General features: G+C 39.4%; 1 protein-coding gene across 1 annotated transcript in view; it reads left to right on the top strand.

Annotated features, from left to right (window-relative positions):
* LOC134528054 (dynein axonemal heavy chain 1-like) overlaps positions 1–17,310 on the top strand; it is a 257,114-nt gene that overhangs the window by 94,033 nt on the left and 145,771 nt on the right. The window contains exons 7-8 of the mRNA XM_063361270.1: positions 10,789–10,951; positions 14,427–14,545. Of these exons, the coding sequence (XP_063217340.1) occupies positions 10,789–10,951; positions 14,427–14,545 (282 nt within the window). The remainder of the gene's footprint in view (positions 1–10,788; positions 10,952–14,426; positions 14,546–17,310) is intronic.

Below are 17,310 nucleotides of genomic sequence, written 5' to 3'. Positions count from 1 at the left end.
GAACTCCGATCCCTACCATCCCTACCGAGCAAATTGCACCTCCTTCACCCCCACCTCCGCCATCAACGCAGAATCAACCAGAAACAACATTACCAGTTACGCCAAGGGCGGCTGAGTATAGCTGTTATGGGAAAATTGCCCATCCAGTCGAGAGATTACTTGTTGGTTTTCCCGAAACAAGTGGTCTTGACCCAGATAAATTAATCGAATTTATAAGGCACTTACTTAAAATCAGACAGAAAGGGGGCATTCCTGACAAACAGTTGTTGGAGATAGTTTTTCCCTACACCCAACCACCACTAAGTGAAAGAACGAGTTAAGCTATAGAAAATAGTTACTCTTTTGACAAATACCACGAAGAAATTTTGAATTTTTTTATACCTGCCAGACTTTTTACAAATTACCGTTTGGAATGGTACAACAGGCTACAGCGAAGTAATGAAGCATTACCACACTATGTAGCATCAATCAGAGAAGCCGCGGCGGTTCTCAGATTGGGCGTATCAGAGAGCGAAATAGTTAGTTGCATAGTAGACGGACTAAATCAGGCAGAGCGCTCACGCGCTGTTTTCCAGGCTAGGCCACGGAGTTTTGTAGAACTAGATCAACTCTGTATACAGGCCATGAGTTACGAATATGCAGACACTCAGAGAAACAGGTCAGCGAAGTCCGTGGATAAGCATGATTCTCAGGCAGAAACTGCAAATAGTTTTCCATACACGAAACAACAAAATAGCCACCCACAACAGAAAACAAACAACTACAGAAATAATAAGTATAATTCAAACAAGAACATACAACAACAAACACCTTTCTGTAATTATTGCAAGCAAACAGGACATTACATTGAGCAATGTAACCACAAAAATTTCAAACCAAATTTCAACAAGGCAAAAAACGCGTAAGGCGGTGGTCAGGCAAATTTCTACCTGGTCCACCTAAAACTTCATCCGAGAGGAATTTTTCAGTGCATAATGTGCATACTAACGAATCACAAAAATAAAACAAAAATCAAAAAAGGCATAACACAGGAAAACAAAAACATAAGAAAAATAAACGAAAGAAATACACAGAAAAAGACAGAAAACACAAACAGAAGATTATAACACAGCAAATCAATCATAAAGAAAATTCTGAGAAATTCACAAGAATTTGCAAAACACGTGTTAGCCTGACTAACAAGGGAAAACGTGTCACAACATTTTCGGTCACGTCCGAACTGTATTACCATACACTAAAGCAATGTTTGGCAAAAATCAAATTATTGGTCTGATTGATACAGGCGCTACTCGTAGTTTTATTTCAGGCGAATTGTTTAGGGAATTACAGAAGAATAAGCAGGTTCTGAAAACAGAAGTCACGGATGTGCGCTGTTTTACTGCAGCGGAAGAACCAATTAGTATATCCAAAGTGGCTATAGTGAAAATCAGGATAGAATTATTCACTTGGAATTTCCCTTTTCTTGTGGCAGAAAAATTAGCCACGCAGCTTATTCTAGGCTCCGACTTCATCGCTAAAACAGGTATTTTGATTGATCTACAAGCAGGAAGTTTTGTATTTAAATTTAATAAAAATCTTGTCGTATCATTCGTGGAACCTGAAAATAAAAGGTCAGGACAAGTTACTAATGTTTCTACCAACACTGACGAGAGAAATTCTTTGTCCCTGGATCATCTCGAGCCCAGTAAACAAGTTGCTATTCGAGATTTGTGTAATGAATTTTCAGATGTGCTAACTAAGAAATTAGGTCGAACTAACCTAATTGAATATCAAATTGAATTGACTGATACCACGCCAGTCAAAAGTCACCCTTATCAACTTTTAGGTCCTAAAATGGAGATTATGAGAAAACACGTACAGAAAATGTTAGATAATAAGGTAATAGACCCTTCTAATTCTCCTTTCAGTTCACCTGCATTTCTAGTACCCAAGGGCACGGAACAACGTTTCGTCACTGATTATCGAAAACTGAACAAACAGATTAAAATACCGCAAACACCACTCCCAGATTTGAACTCGGCCTTTCATTGGTTTAGTAAGGCCAGGTATTTCAGTGTGTTCGATCTCAATTCGGCGTACCATCAGATCTTACTCACGCAAGACTCAAAACCTATTACCGCATTTTGCGTACCTTGGAATCTTTACCAGTATAATGTGGTACCTTTTGGCTTGGCCACAGGTGCTCAAGTACTCACACGACTTCTTGAACAAGTAGTAGGAGATTTTAAGTTTAAATTTGTTTACAATTATTTGGATGATCTTGTAATTTATTCAGAAAGTTTTGAGGAACACATCCAGCATCTGACTCTTGTCCTTGAAAGACTGCGCAAGGCAGGACTCACTGTAAATACAAAAAAGGTAAAATTTGCTGCTTCCGAAATATCTTTCCTTGGACATTTGGTATCACACAAAGGTGTTACAATTGATCCAGAACGAACACAGGCGATCAGGGAATTCAAACCACCTAAAGACACAAAGGGCATAGCTCGTTTTATTGGCATGGCTAATTTTTATGCCAAATACATACCAAATTTCGCCGAGCATGCGGCACCTTTGAATGCATTACGTAAGAAAAATACACAATATATTTGGGGTCCTGAACAAGACAAGGCATTTAATTTCTTGAAAGACGCCATAGCGAATCCACCTGTTCTGCGCATGACAGATTTTAGTAAACCCTTTATTTTACAAACAGACGCCTCAAGTGTTGCTATAGGGGCGGTATTGTCTCAGGAAATAGATGGTGCCAGGCAACCCATTGCCTTTGCCTCACGTACATTAACTTTTCAGGAAAGGAAAGCATCTTCAGTGTATGAGTTGGAATGTTTAGCAGTAGTTTTTGGTATTGATAAATTCCGACAGTTTCTGGAACATAGGGAATTTCTATTGGAAACTGATAATCAGGCACTCGCCTGGCTGTTAGCTCACCCTAAACAATTAGGAAAACTTGGAAGGTGGATCACCAAAATTTCTTCTCTCAAATTTAATATTCAACATATTCGCGGTACTCAAAACATTGTGGCTGACACACTTTCTCGAATGTTCGAGAACCCCTCCGAAACAATATCTCAGGAGGAACCTCAGATTTCGTGTCAGGCACTCCTAACCGATTTCCCCTTAGCTTTTCAGGACATACAAACACATCAACAAGCCGACCCATATTTGGCAAAAATAATTGAACAAGTTAAAGCGGGTACAGCTCCGAAATTTTATAAGTTAGCTAAAGGTCTCCTACAAAAACGTACACAACAGTCAAGGCACCTTAAAATTGTTCTTCCACAAAATCTGCGTGATATGATTTTCACATATTACCATAGTTCACCTCTCGGTGCCCATTTAGGCATTTATAAAACCATTCAAGGTATCCGACGCCATTTTATTTGGGAAGGAATGCATCGGGACATTACACAGCGAGTTAAGTTATGTAAGCTATGTGCATTAAGTAAACCTGCACAAAATACACAGTACGGTTTTCTTGCCTCAGAAGTAGCCGAAAGACCTATGCAAAAACTTTTTATTGATTTTGTAGGGCCATTTCCTCGATCCAAATCCGGACACGCTATGCTTCTTGTGGGCATAGATGCTTTTTCTAAGTTCGTTTGGCTTATCCCACTCCGTAAGGCTACAGCTGACACCACTGTGCGTGCATTACAAAATCACATTTTTAAAACTTCAGGATTACCGAACATAATTGTATCCGACAACGGAACACAGTTTACATCCAGAACTTTCAAGAACATGTGTTTCTCGCATGGTATACAGCATGTGACAACATCGCCATACTACCCTAAACCCTCGCACGCGGAGAGATTTAATAGAAATCTTCGTTCGGCGCTCATAGCGTTCCACGCGAATGCGCAGGAAAGATGGGACAGTAATTTGGTGTGGTTACAGATGGCATTTAATTATGCCCGACATGAAGGACACAAATCCACCCCATTTGAGATTATGTTTACTTATAAGCCCAACACACCCCTTTCCAATCTTTGGTCTCTCGAAGACCTACTGCCAGATGATCCCAAGGACATCACGGAGATTTGGAGAAAGGCGCGTAGGAATTTAAATTTGGCTCACCAAACAAGTCAGAGAAGGTACAATAGGTACCGCTCCCCTAACCCCTACAGGGTAGGTGACACGGTAATGTGCTAAGCACACCCACAGAGTAAGGCCATCGATAAGCGATCGGCAAAGTTATCGTATCGCTGGACTGGACCATTACAGATCCAACGGTTTCTAACCCCAGTGACTGTGAGTCTAGCCGACCCCAGTTCCGGAGAGTATGTGACACGAGCGCACATCTCCCACCTTAAGAAAGCGCATCCGAATTTAAAATAGGAGCGATTACTTTCTCTAAGCCTTGGCATGCCAGATATATATATTTAAAACTCAATAAGGAGTTTAACTGAAGAATACAAAACCTAGGTAGTAACATTAAGTAACAATAAAAATCCATGGTACTAGTTTGTAAGAAAACTTAATATAAGGTGTTAGTTTAAGTGGCCACTTAAGTAAATAATTTTAATTAAGTTAATGAATTTAATCATGTTAGTCATTAAGAATGTGCACATTAGTTCATAAGAGTGTTTAATCTTTTTTTGTGTGTGTTAGCATGTAAGTAGTAGGATACAGGCGAACCTGGTAACTCGTCCTACTGAAGTTTTTGGTTTTTGTTTTTGCTTTCCCCTAAGCTCCGCTTTAACGCGGGGGAGTATGTGCCGTGTATTAGGGATTTAGGCACGTATTATTTAAAAATTTTGTAATCTTAAATATTTTTGGAAATATTTTATTATTTTTTTCTCTCATCTTATTTTCTTTACGGCCAGGCCCTCAGCCTCTGTTCTCAGAGGCGAGCTGATTTTCTTTCCCAGCCTCATGCTAGGCTAGCATTCTGGCTAATATTTCTCCCGCCTCCAGGCACGTCGGAGCCGGTAACGTTATTCCTTCGCGTGACTACCTTTTGCCTACAGCAGCTTGTGAAGCAGTGCTGAGCCCTGCTAACTCTGTCACGAATCGGTATAAGGTTCACTAGCAGCAAGACACGACAAGAGGATCCCGTGGGCCTTGTGTCCCACAGAACATGTGTTTTTTGAAGCCATCCCCCTACTGCTCACCCACCACTTTCTTCTCAGAAGTGTGGCTAGGAGCGACGACCGCACGGGGACGTTAACCGGAGTCAAGGCCATCTCAGGCTTGACAGCCGCAGTTACGATTCTGGACTTTAGCGACACCTAGCGACGGCTGTGGTAACAAACGCCACTCGTGGGCGTCGGCGGCGCCGACACTACCGCGCTCGCGCGGAGGTAACGACAACCTCTCTCCCCTCTTTATGTCTCAGGCCGCTAGGTGGCACCACTGGTTACTCCATTACCCCCTAGCTTGACACTCTCGTCGGTCACTAGTCGATTTATTAGTACTTCTTCTCGCCACCAAAAGATAGCGCCTTAGTCGCGCAGTCACTCCAGTAAGATCTAAATTTTTTATGCCGGACACCTTCGGGTGGACTCGGTCATTTTCGGCTCAGAGCCTACCCCCCCCCTCCCATTCTCTAGAGACCCCGCGCTTATGATATCCTGGTGATATCCCGCTCTGAACCTACTTCGGTGCGCGCGTCCTGACTGACTGGTACCGTTTGTATCTGCGATCTTCGGCGAATCATCGACATCGTATATTATGTAGTCTTCTCAGACTAGAGGGATGGAGTCCCTAGCTAAAATTGTTTACCAGTCAGTAGTTTAGTGGAAAGTAGAGAAACTTAGTATTTTTATATAAATTATTTTCTAATTATTCGTGATGACTTCCGTGGCTACCGCGAATCGTGGTTCGAGTTTGCGGAGACGAGACGCCCTATCCTGAGCGCCAGGACCAACACCCTGTTTTGGTAAGTCTTGACGTCATCCCCCCCTTTAATTTTCCCTCTATTGGCCTCTTGCGCCATTTAAACATACTGTCTGGAAACAGGTCTAATTCTTTGGAATTTGGACTTCTGTTTCAGACAGGGTTCCAAGTTTGGGGCAGCCAAAATCCTCTGCCAGAACCTCTGGAGTCGGTTCCTGCGCAGAATACAACATCTTTAGGCCTACTACCTCAATCACCGTCTACCTACAGCCCCGGGTGATACCCACATAATTCTATCTTTTTATTCACGAACTCAAAAATAGTGTAACCCAGTTAAGACAGCGGACAGTAAAAAGCAGTTCGAGGAGAAGAAATTTAGATTATGTTTTGCAAGGACTATATGTACAACTCTTAAAGTTACCAATGTTAATTTCATTCTTGTTTTTAAATATTGTAATTTTTGTTATACATTCAGGGCCGGCCCTATCGTAAATAACTTTAAGGAATATCATATAATAAGTGTAATTGTGAGGAATTTATGTTAGATCACTTATCAAAAAAAAAAAAAGATGTTACTAAGGAAAAGTTAATCTATAAAAAAGAAAGAACTATGATTAATAAAATAAGGAAGTCTATAGACGTAACAGTTGTTTTTATTTATTTAATATATAATAACGATCCTTTTACTCCCAAGTATTCGTAGGGAGTCTCTAAATTTTCTTTGTTTACTCCTAGTGTCGCCTCTGTTGTTGACTTTTATGGTTATCAATTGAGGGCCTCAGTAATCAAAGCTTCCAAATCTTTTACCTTATTATTTATTTATTCTTTAAGACACTAGGGGTATTACATTACCATTTTTGCAAAATTCATGCCTTAAAATGTGTAACGGGGGTAAGTACATATTAAAACAAAAAATTGTCAATTGCGGTTCAATTAGAACTAAAAGTACGAAACTTTTCAATAATCGTTAATATTCAATATAAATTTAATTTTATTATAATTATTTTGGAGTTCATATCTGCGGTAAATAGGGGTAAGTTTGGTTTATTTGGTTAACGGATATTGCCACATTTACTTAGTTATGAATTTTTACATATCCATCGCTGTGTGAAAAGGGTGGAGGGATACAAATTTAGGGTATTTTGTTTAAGTAATACTAAACATAATTAATAATATTAACTAATACGTTGGATATAAAATGTGATATTTGTTTTATCGATATTTTTAAAAAGATACAATTGTATAAAACATCTTAGAGCATATAAATAACTATAGTGTAAACGGAGGTATAAACTTATTTAAAATTAAAAAGCACGTTTTAAACATATTTTTTTAAAATTTTCTTTGTCATGAAATGAAAAGGGTGCAAGAGTAATTTCACCAAAATAAAATATATCCTAGGACACACCTAAAACAGGAGTTATAAAATGAGATACTTAATCTACAATAAAAATAAAAAAAAAGGCCGACGCATAACCACTTCAGAAATTGCCACTCTCAAATTAATTAAATGGTTTTTTGCATTTGGTAATTTTTTTTGTGTCTATTACTTCAGTAGAAATGTTTTGGAATGATCACTCACTTTACTTTCAGTGGTAAGAGCGAAAGAAAGCCGTGGGTTATTAGCTTATAGAAACATATAGTTTAACATTTATAAAAAAAGTGACTCACTTCCTAAATACGTGTCGGTGATGGCGCGGGAAGTGAGGCCAGGGTCTCGCTGGGGCTCGGACCTGCGGCTGTCTCGTGATTGGCTCATGTTTCCAATATCCGTCACTGCGAGCTGGCTGCTGCGTCCGTGACCGCGGCGAGTGACGCAAGCCCTCGGTGTGCCAGCTACTCGTCCGACCATGCGGAGGTACGCTCCGTGCATGCCACGGTTCAGTGAACACTGTCCAAACTGCCCCGGTCTGCCACACGACGAGTGACGAGAAAATAAAAATAATCTGCACTTTTATAAAAGAATTCTTTTTGAGAAACCTGTCACCAAGAAATAATTTGTGATGCTACAATAAATATATTGAAACTTTTACAACACATAGCTATGACTATTTTTGCATGTATAAAGTATATTTCTCTCTGCGTTTTCCTTAAAAAAATTGGCGCATAATTTTGTATTTTAAATTATTTTTTCATTCAAGCATAAACCTTCATGCTTATTATGTGCGCAGTTAATACTGGGATGCTATTCAAGGAACGGTTTACAAATAACTTTAACAACTGGAGGTACTGGAGCAACACAACGCATTAATGCCCGGGTGGGAATCCTAACCCAGTATTACTGCGAACACTATTGTGTACTGCTACAGTTGTTTTCATGTAAATGAACAAATTTAAAAATATCTTTAATTTTACATGAATATTTCTGTTCCATTAAAAAAAAATTAACAGTGTTGGACCCATGCATTTTTCGCGAAAAGATTTCAATACCAGCTCTGTGTTAAAACTTTGTAGCATTTTCTGTGTTTCGTAGTAGGCTAGTTTTATCCCAGTCACACGTATACTTTCAGCACATCAGCACACCAATCACAGCCATTCTGTGCGGAAGCAAAAGCGTTCTGTATGCCTCGGTCAAATAGGGCAATGGCTTTTCTTGTAGACGGCCGCCAATCACTAGTGAGAAAACGCTGGTGCGGGTACACCATTTTGCAGTCTATTTGGCGTTCAGATTCTTTTGCAAAAAAAAATGCCTGCCCTTATAAATACCAAATTGTAAACTTTTGTCAAAATTGGTATAACTTTTAAACGTACCTGCTAGTTCTAAAACTTGGAGTAAATATTCGTAAATATAATTTTTATGGTCTCTGTCGCCCTCTAGAAGTTTTTTTTCTGTGTTTCTACGGATGGGTAAACTATACAACACAACCTGTATTTGATCCCATTTTTTAAAAAGATTTTCTTCATAAATATATGGGAATAAAAAACCACAGAAACATGCAGCTTGGCGGGCAACGTAGAGCCTCTGGTTCTCTGGAGCAGACATGAACCAGCGTCAATAGCGCTAGCTTGACACCACAGTCCCTGATGTGTGGGTGGTCACTTGGAAACATCTTAATGATCATTTTTGGTTTTCGAACTATTAAATAACAAATAGTTGGATGTTGATAACACTCCAGGCAAAAACATTTTGCTGGTTTCTCTCCCAGCTTCTATGCCAGGGTCAACTAACTACCTTCCAACGTTGTATTTTTTTTTTATTTTTTTTTTTAGTTCCTATAGAATGTCCAAAATTCCCGCAAGACGTAATTGCAATCTGTAGCTACAAAACCTTCATTATTTTTTTTATAATATTACTCAACAGTGAAAACGCGTTGTTCTTTGGCGTAGCACTCCTTTTTTTTTATTAACCCTGAACTGTCAGCTGTCAGGCTGTCTTTGAATTTTTTTCGTTGGAAACACTTTACCGCACAATTAAAAATTTTGCGTGAATTTTGGGACTTCCCTTGTATGCATTATTTAATTATTTTTTGCTATATTTATAGTGCCGTGTACGAACACATATTTAGCCTTTCCCCCTAAAACTCCTCCTACTAAAAAAAAAAAAAAAAAAAAAAAAAAAAATCCCCTCCTTGCGTCGAATGCGGATCAAGCACGTAACTGCATGTCCAAAGGCGCTTGGATAGGATATTGCAGAAATACATGATTTTATACATTTTCGTAAAGCTTGTCTTTTTTTTTCGCGAGATCGGCGAGCACTGGACAGTCACCCAGGTCGATGGAGCTCTTGGGCTCTGGACCTGGATGCTGTGCTGCTCTCCCGTGCGTCAGACAGACGTCGAACCCCTCCTCTCCCGCGGGGATAGAGAGAAGGAGAGAGAGACTCGCGGCGTAGATAACTTGTGGCTCGGATAAATAATACATTCCATGAATTTCCACGAGTGGCTTCAGTCCCGTACACCACAAGCCAATAGTTTTGTTTGGTGGTTGCTAGTGTCGCAAAGGGATTATATATATATATACACACACACACACACACATATATATATAAAATAGATTTGCTTCCATAATTACGTGTTTTTCGTTATACTTATTTAGGGGCGTTTTGAATAAAATTACGAGAATGATTTTTTTACGTTGTGCGTGTAACATGCAACAAAAATTGACAGGATGAAAAAAAAAAAACGCTACACACAAGTAAAAATATACACGTGCTTTTGAATAATATACTTTTAATACAGGAATGGAACTCTGGTAAATTAAATGAAAAGACAATTAAAAGCACACTTGTATTGTAAATATTACTGATGGAATTTGTGTTTGTAAACTTTTTGAAGTTGATTTTCCAGTGGATTTTATGTAAGCGAGATTATGTTCCAGTGCGTGTATTTAATAAATAATTAAAATTAATTACCTATTGATTTCCATTATTTATTTTAATAAATCTAGATTATTTTGCTAAATCAAATAATTTATTTTATGCAAGTGTTTATATTGACATTGGATACTTGTAATTTGATTGGATGTATTCTTCACCATCTGTGTTTATACCCAGTGGCGTAGCCAGGATTTGTGTATGGGAGGGTGTTAAGAAGCATGGCCACCCCCCCCCCCCCCCGGGAAAATTTTGATTTTAAGGTGTAAAATAGTGCTATATTAGCAGTTTTCGGTTCTTAAATTTAAATATTTTAATGGTAAAAATTTTATTAATTTTAATATGAAATTTGTTTGAGTGATTAATAAGAAATTAATTAAAAATTTGGTGCTAAGGGGGGGGGGGGTTGAACCCCTAACCCCCCCCCCCCCCCGCCTGGTTACGCCCCTGTTTATACCTAATATCAGTAGAGTCGTGTTATTATTTAATTTCTGAAATACAAGTTGGTTTGGTAGCACTGCAAGTGTTAGGAGGGTGGAGGTGGGACGGCGACCTCCTCCGAGCGCGCTGACGCGCGAGACGTGGTGTTGTCGAGGTTGCTGAGGTTGTCGGGGTTGCTGAGGTTGCCGAGGTTGCTGCAGCGGCGCTGCTGCCGTGCTGGGCCGTGTTCTCGCTGGTGTGGAGCGCCGGCGCCACGTGCGACGAGGGGTCGCGGCCGCGCTTCAGCGCCTGGCTGCGGGCCCGCATGGAGTCCGCCGGCGAGCCGCTGCCCTTCCCGGAGGCCGGCCTGGTGCACGACTACAGGTGCGCCCGTCCGCCCGCTTGCTTTGTTACGATACTTCCTTAGGCGCGGCGCCGGCGTGGCAAAACCAAAAAAAGCATGCAAAGCACGCAACAAAAATTTACAGGATGATAAAAGTCCTACTACATACAATATATGCAATTAAATATTTTACTCTGGTGATTTGTAATAATGAATACTGGCAAATTTAATTAAAATAATTTCTTTATTGAGAATATTAGTCATGGAAATTATGTTCATAAATTTTTTTCAAGTGAATTTATATGAGTGAGTTTATGTCATTTATTTGCATTATAAATTATGAACGTTTACAGCAAAATTTAATAAATTGTTAAAATTAATAAATTAGAATGAACATTCTGCATATTTTTTGCTTTTCACTCTTGTATAAAATTTATTATTAATATTTTACTAAATTACGTAATTATTATTATGCACATGTTAATATTAATATCGATTACTGAATATTTAATTAAATTTCTTATTTTGATTGAATTTATACTTTACCAATCGTTTTTATTATACCTCTCAATTATTTGTTATTTTATTTTTATAAATTATTTTAATGCAAAATTAAAGTTATTTTTATTACGTCAAGTAATTATAACTTCTAACGCCCTTACATAAGAACACGCACCCTTTTATTTATGTGTAAACATCTTAGCTCAAGTTATGCGGCATTTGGTAGGAGTAATTTCGTGAAAATGGAAATGAAGTCGAAAAACGGAAATGTGAAACAAATATGGCGGACCCACATGTAGCAGCAAAAACCCGTATATAGTCACTTTTGTAATCATTAAGGGGAAACCCAAACGTATTGGTGTGCCAAATGAAATTTTGTGGTAGTGAAACTACCCCGGAATATCTTTGGTAAACTAAAACAGTCATAGTAACAAGTAATCTCAAGTTTTAAAATACGTAACAAAACTGATTATAACAATCATTCTGCTTGCTAAATGTAAACGGGCTCGGTAGCACAGCGGTAAGGCACGCACTTGTTGACTTCAAGGGGCGTGGCCTAAATCTCGTCACTGGAAACAAATATATATAGGGACCGGAAAAATTCGCGGGTTTTATGACCTGTAGGATGAACTCCATAGTTCTACGTACACTCGGTCAAATGTCACCCACTCATTGGCTGCTGTCTTGTGATACGTCCCAACGTAGCAGCCTTTGATTCGATACAGTTTTGGTTGGGTGTTTCTCATTGGCCCAAAGTCATCCGGGTGAGTTGTAGCCAATAGCAGAGGCAGTACTGAGGTATAACTATTTGTATTTTAGCCTATCGCGAAATGAATTCGCGAATTTTTCCTGTCTCTAAATATATATAATTACAAGTTGAAATAGCTCTATAAGGTTTAAGTTTGTTTGTAGTAATTATGTGCACTCTGATTTCAGTCATTTAAGAAAAAAAATGACTAACATATACTTAGTGTTATGTGTTTTAAAATGTTGCAGATTAATATTTAAGTAATAACATAGATGTTTATTGTATTAACTAGTTTATGCATTTTAACAAGATGGATAGTATTTTAGTAAAAATTCATTGTCGAAATGTTTATTAGCAAACATGGACAACATGAGAGCACATAAATGTTCTCGTTACCGAGGTAAGATGTTTACACATCACTGGGGAGTACTGAAATACTTGCTTGCATTTTAAAAAATATCTTAACGTAATGTGGCCAGTAACTGTAAATGTCGATAGTTGTTGCCCGGATGGTAAGGGGGCCTTAAATACAATTCCTGCGAACTCTGTATCCGGCAATGCCGTGTTCCCTAAGGTGCCGGATTATAGACCTGCTACAGACGAGTTTTGCCGGGACTGTTAATCGCAATCTCAAATGGGGTTCTGTGTTCCTTCTATTACGATGTGTACAGACCTGCAAAATTCACAGATTAATTCGGTGATAGGCTAGAATTCAATCACATATACCTCTTAGATAATTTTGCTATTGGCTTACTGTTCATCTGGACGAATCTCAACCAGTTATAAACCCTCAGAGACGACTTACAAGTCGGCAGCGAATTAACTTGCGTTATTTTCCCGAGTGTACAGGGTTATGTGCAGTCTATCCTGAAGGCCATCGAAACCGCGAATTTTGCAGGTCTCTAACGATGTGTTTAGCCAGGGCAACACTGGGTTCTTAAACTAGAGTAATTATATAACTGTAAATCAGTCAATTTCAGTTAAGATTATTTTAGAAAATAGGGCATTTTACAAAACGTTTATTCGAGAAACAGTCGTTCTAACGGTTCTGCCAAAATATCCAACCTAACTTAACCAACCGGGCGTATACCGTGCGGGAGAATCTCTAATTGGCAAGAATAAGACTACATTTTTGAAGTAGTTTTGGGCCCACCCGCTAGATACTAACTATCGTTACGTATTTCTAACACAGCTACATTGACTATAAGAAGTAATTTCTAAGCTATTTTCAGGAAAACAAACCAGTTAAAATTTGGATTATTTTAATATCCACATATTGTTTGGTGTATGTAACATTACATAAATTTTGCATCTACTAATAATATATATAAGACATGTTTTTTTTTAAATTTCAAAACAGAATCATGTGCTTCTCGCACAGTTTGAATCATAGTTACTGAGCATACATCGAAAATTAGTTAAATTAACATAATAAACCTAAAATTTTGGCCAGAAAACCGCCCAGATACTGCCCCCAGCAGCCCAAGAAAACCGACGCCAGCAAACAAGTAGCTGCGTGTCAAGTACCTGTTGTTGGAGAAACTCCGACTTTGTACCTAAAATCATTGTCGCCATCTCGCCCATGTAACCAGTGTATTGTGTTTCCCCATTTAACACCTTTTTATCAAAGATGTATTTTTAAGGAACCCAGAAAACAGGAGACCCTCTTAAAAAAAATCTTCGGATTGAACCTCTCGTCCGAGTTTTTTTTTTTTTTTAATAGTAGTTGTGGGTCCACCCAACAGATAGCGTTACGTGTCGCGCAGAACTTGGTTTCAGTTCCCACTGTAAGAGCTTTGAAAATATATACTGTATAGAAGTCGCGAGTGGATAGGATTTACTTTACGTTTTTCAGAAGCGTATGATGAACAGCTTGGGAACTTCACCGCTGCAGTGCGCTGCCGTAACACCCTGTATCGTCTTAGGTTGTTATTTACACGTTAGAGCGCAGCTCTGTCGCCCGCTGTCATTCCCCGCACCCCCCACCCACCATTCACGGCAGCTCAAGTTCGTTCAACGGGAGGGGGGAAGGGGTGTTTGAAGAGTTCGACACTTGTCCGCTTGGGACCACCACAAGTCGATGCCCTAGAGATGGTGGCGATTTGCGGCGGTGAATCAACCAACTACCTCAAAACCGTATTAGAAATTTTAACCTGGGCTGGCGACTTCTATACAGTATATATATTCAAAGGTAAGAGCGGCACAGGAACACGTGCCGTGAGTGTGGGTTGCCGGGCGCGGGTGGAGGGTGGCTGCTGGTCGCGCAGGCTGGTGGACGGCGGCTTCTCGACGGCCGCGGCGGACAGCGAGCCCCAGCCGCCGGTCTGGCAACACTGGATGGAGGACGTGCAAGAGTACGTCGTCGCCCCGGACACCAGCTTCTCCGGTGAGTGTCGCGCTTACACGGTGCACTGTGATACCCACTTCAAACCCGCAGATGTTTGTCAATTTGTGCATTTACATGAAAACAACTATACCTATCACTACAAAATAGTTAAAGTTGTTTGTAAATCGTCCCCAAACAGTTAAAGAACATAGCAAAACTAAACAAAGACAAATTATCAAGTATTCCGTTATCTTTCCCGTTGTGAAAAAAAAAACGCTTGAATGAAAATTCAGTTGAAATATAAAATCATGCGCCAATTTTCGTAAGTATAATACTCAGTCCAAGAATGATGTTCGTCTGTCCTTGTTGGAACTGCCTTGTATATTTGTTACATGAAGCGGTAACACAATAAAATTACACTTAAAAAAAAATATTTGTGTACTTCAGTATAATACGCAAGTCGGGTAGGAAATATTCCAAAGCAACTCTCGTGTAGAACCCGACTGCCGAGCGCGTGTGCGGGGTGGACGGAGGGGAGAGAGACGCGGCATCTCCGTTGCTCATGCTCGGATTCCTGCGAGTCGCAGAGGCACTCTCGCCTACACGAGGAGCAACTGGGCGCACTCAGCGCTCCTGGTGGCGAGTGCCCGAAGCAAGGCTGCCGGGGCAGTCCGGCGAGAGACGAGCCCGAACTGACCGAGGCCTCTTCAGCTTTCTGGTGCCCCCTTCCCCTCCTCCACTTACGTCATCTCAGGCAGCACGGAACACATCGGGCATAATTTATTTTCATCCGTGTGCATTACGTCTAGAATTCTCAATGAAGTTAAGTTTTTTTTTTTTTTTTTTAACCCTGTGGGCTTATCAGTGTTCACCTATTGTACTTATAGAAATAATATTATTTTTAAGGTTCAATGGCAACACAATATATATATATAAAAAAATGGGTGCGTATACTTAGGTACGCGCGTGAGAAGTTATACTTCTTTGGCATCATTAAAAAATTGTTTTTAATTGCATGCAAAAATAAAGAGTGGAGTCCCTCCACGCGGAAGAAGTGAAACTTCGTTATGTGGAAATGAAAATAGGAAGGGGTAGAAATTGATTTTTAGTGAAATCATATTTTATCAAATAAAACTAAAAAAATAAAGGAAATAAATTTGTAACTATTCATAGATTGATTTTCAGAGAGCTAGAGAGAGAGACACCTATTGAATGTCTATAAAACTAACTTTTTTATGAGATTGCAGATTTTCATGAAATAAATCATGAAATCATTCAACGATAAAAGCTGTTTATTTAATTAAGCGGACGGGTTCGCCCCAAGGAGAAAATTGACGCGGCGAGACCTCGTGGACATAGAGAAATGACACACACTCACTATTTATGTGTCTATGAAACATGATTTTTTTCTGCAATTTAAATTGTATTATACAAAAAGGGTATTGAAAATTGAAACAAATATGGTGACACTACAAACTGTCAGGATCTTTATTTTTTTTTTTACTCTCTACTTAGTTCCTTACAATAGTATTCACTCTCGCTCTCTCTCTTTCTGTTCCCCCTCCCCAGGAGCGTTAAACGTTTAACGCAACCTTGTTGGAAGTCGCATTAGAAGTATAACTTCAAAAATTAATTTTGTTACACATTTAAAAATTTCATGGCAAAGTAAAGTAACAAAACTTACTTTTACAGTTTTACAACCTAAATTATATGCGTTTTGAAAGTCCAGTAAGAAATACGTTGGACCATCCTGCGTCCCTCTACCCTTGGTTCGGGGCAGGTTGATTCTCTCCACTCCCTTTTTTTTTGACACTATCTCGATCCGTCCCTGCCTCTTGTCAATAATACTAACTCAATGCTTTGTTGAGGACCGTGGAAAAAATGGGTCTTTTGACAGAGTAAAAGCTGTATCACGCCATTCCTTGTTAGCACCGCACAAAGGCAACGTCCATCACATTTACCTTCTTGCGAAGAGAACCCGAGTCTCCTTGGTAGGACACAGATCTGACAGCTCGTTCATGGGGGAGAAATTCAATTGCCCAGGCCGAGACTTAGTTTATTGAAGTAGATTTGGGCCCACCCGTTAGATAGTAGCTTTGATATTATGTTACTAGCATAGCTATATTGATTGTAGGAAGTAGTGCGTAAGTTATTATCAGGTAAATAAACCAGTGAATGTTAATTCACTTTAGTTTAGTGTCAACATATTTTGTGGTGTGGCATACCAAAAATTGTGCATCTCGTTATAATTTATATAGAACATGATATTTTTTTTATTACGAAACAGCATCTCACACAGTTTAAATCTCTGTTGCTAAGCAATTAGTTGTCAAGTAGTTAAATTAACATTAGAAACCTAACACTCTGGATTTGAACCTTCCGCCAGAGTTTATATATATACATATATTCTTTATTTTGGTAGTAGTTATGGGCCCACCCAACAGATAGCGTCACATGTCGCGCGAAACATAGTTTCAGTTTCCACTTTAAGTTTCCACTCGTTGTTCTATGAGCTCGGCCTCGCTGGCTCCTGGCAGACGGTGTCCATCACTGTAAAGATGAGTGTGGGGGGGGGGGGGGGGGGGAGAAAAAAAAACATGACTTTCTGAACTCGAGTCCCGCTGGAGATCCACAGAAGGACTGCCTGCTCTGAGGGCATGTTCCACGAAACTTGACAGGTAACACATATATGACTAGTATGTCAAAACACCGCAAGTTCATGTTTTCATAAACGATATAAGGCGAAATATTGTAAATTGTCGAGCATTTCAAAAATTGAGACAGTAGTAAGTCCTTATCAGCTACCGTTATTTCCAATACTCTCA

This window comes from Bacillus rossius, chromosome 1, assembly GCF_032445375.1.
Source record: "Bacillus rossius redtenbacheri isolate Brsri chromosome 1, Brsri_v3, whole genome shotgun sequence".
Lineage (NCBI taxonomy): Eukaryota > Metazoa > Arthropoda > Insecta > Phasmatodea > Bacillidae > Bacillus > Bacillus rossius.
This window is presented reverse-complemented; position numbering and strand designations above follow the sequence as displayed.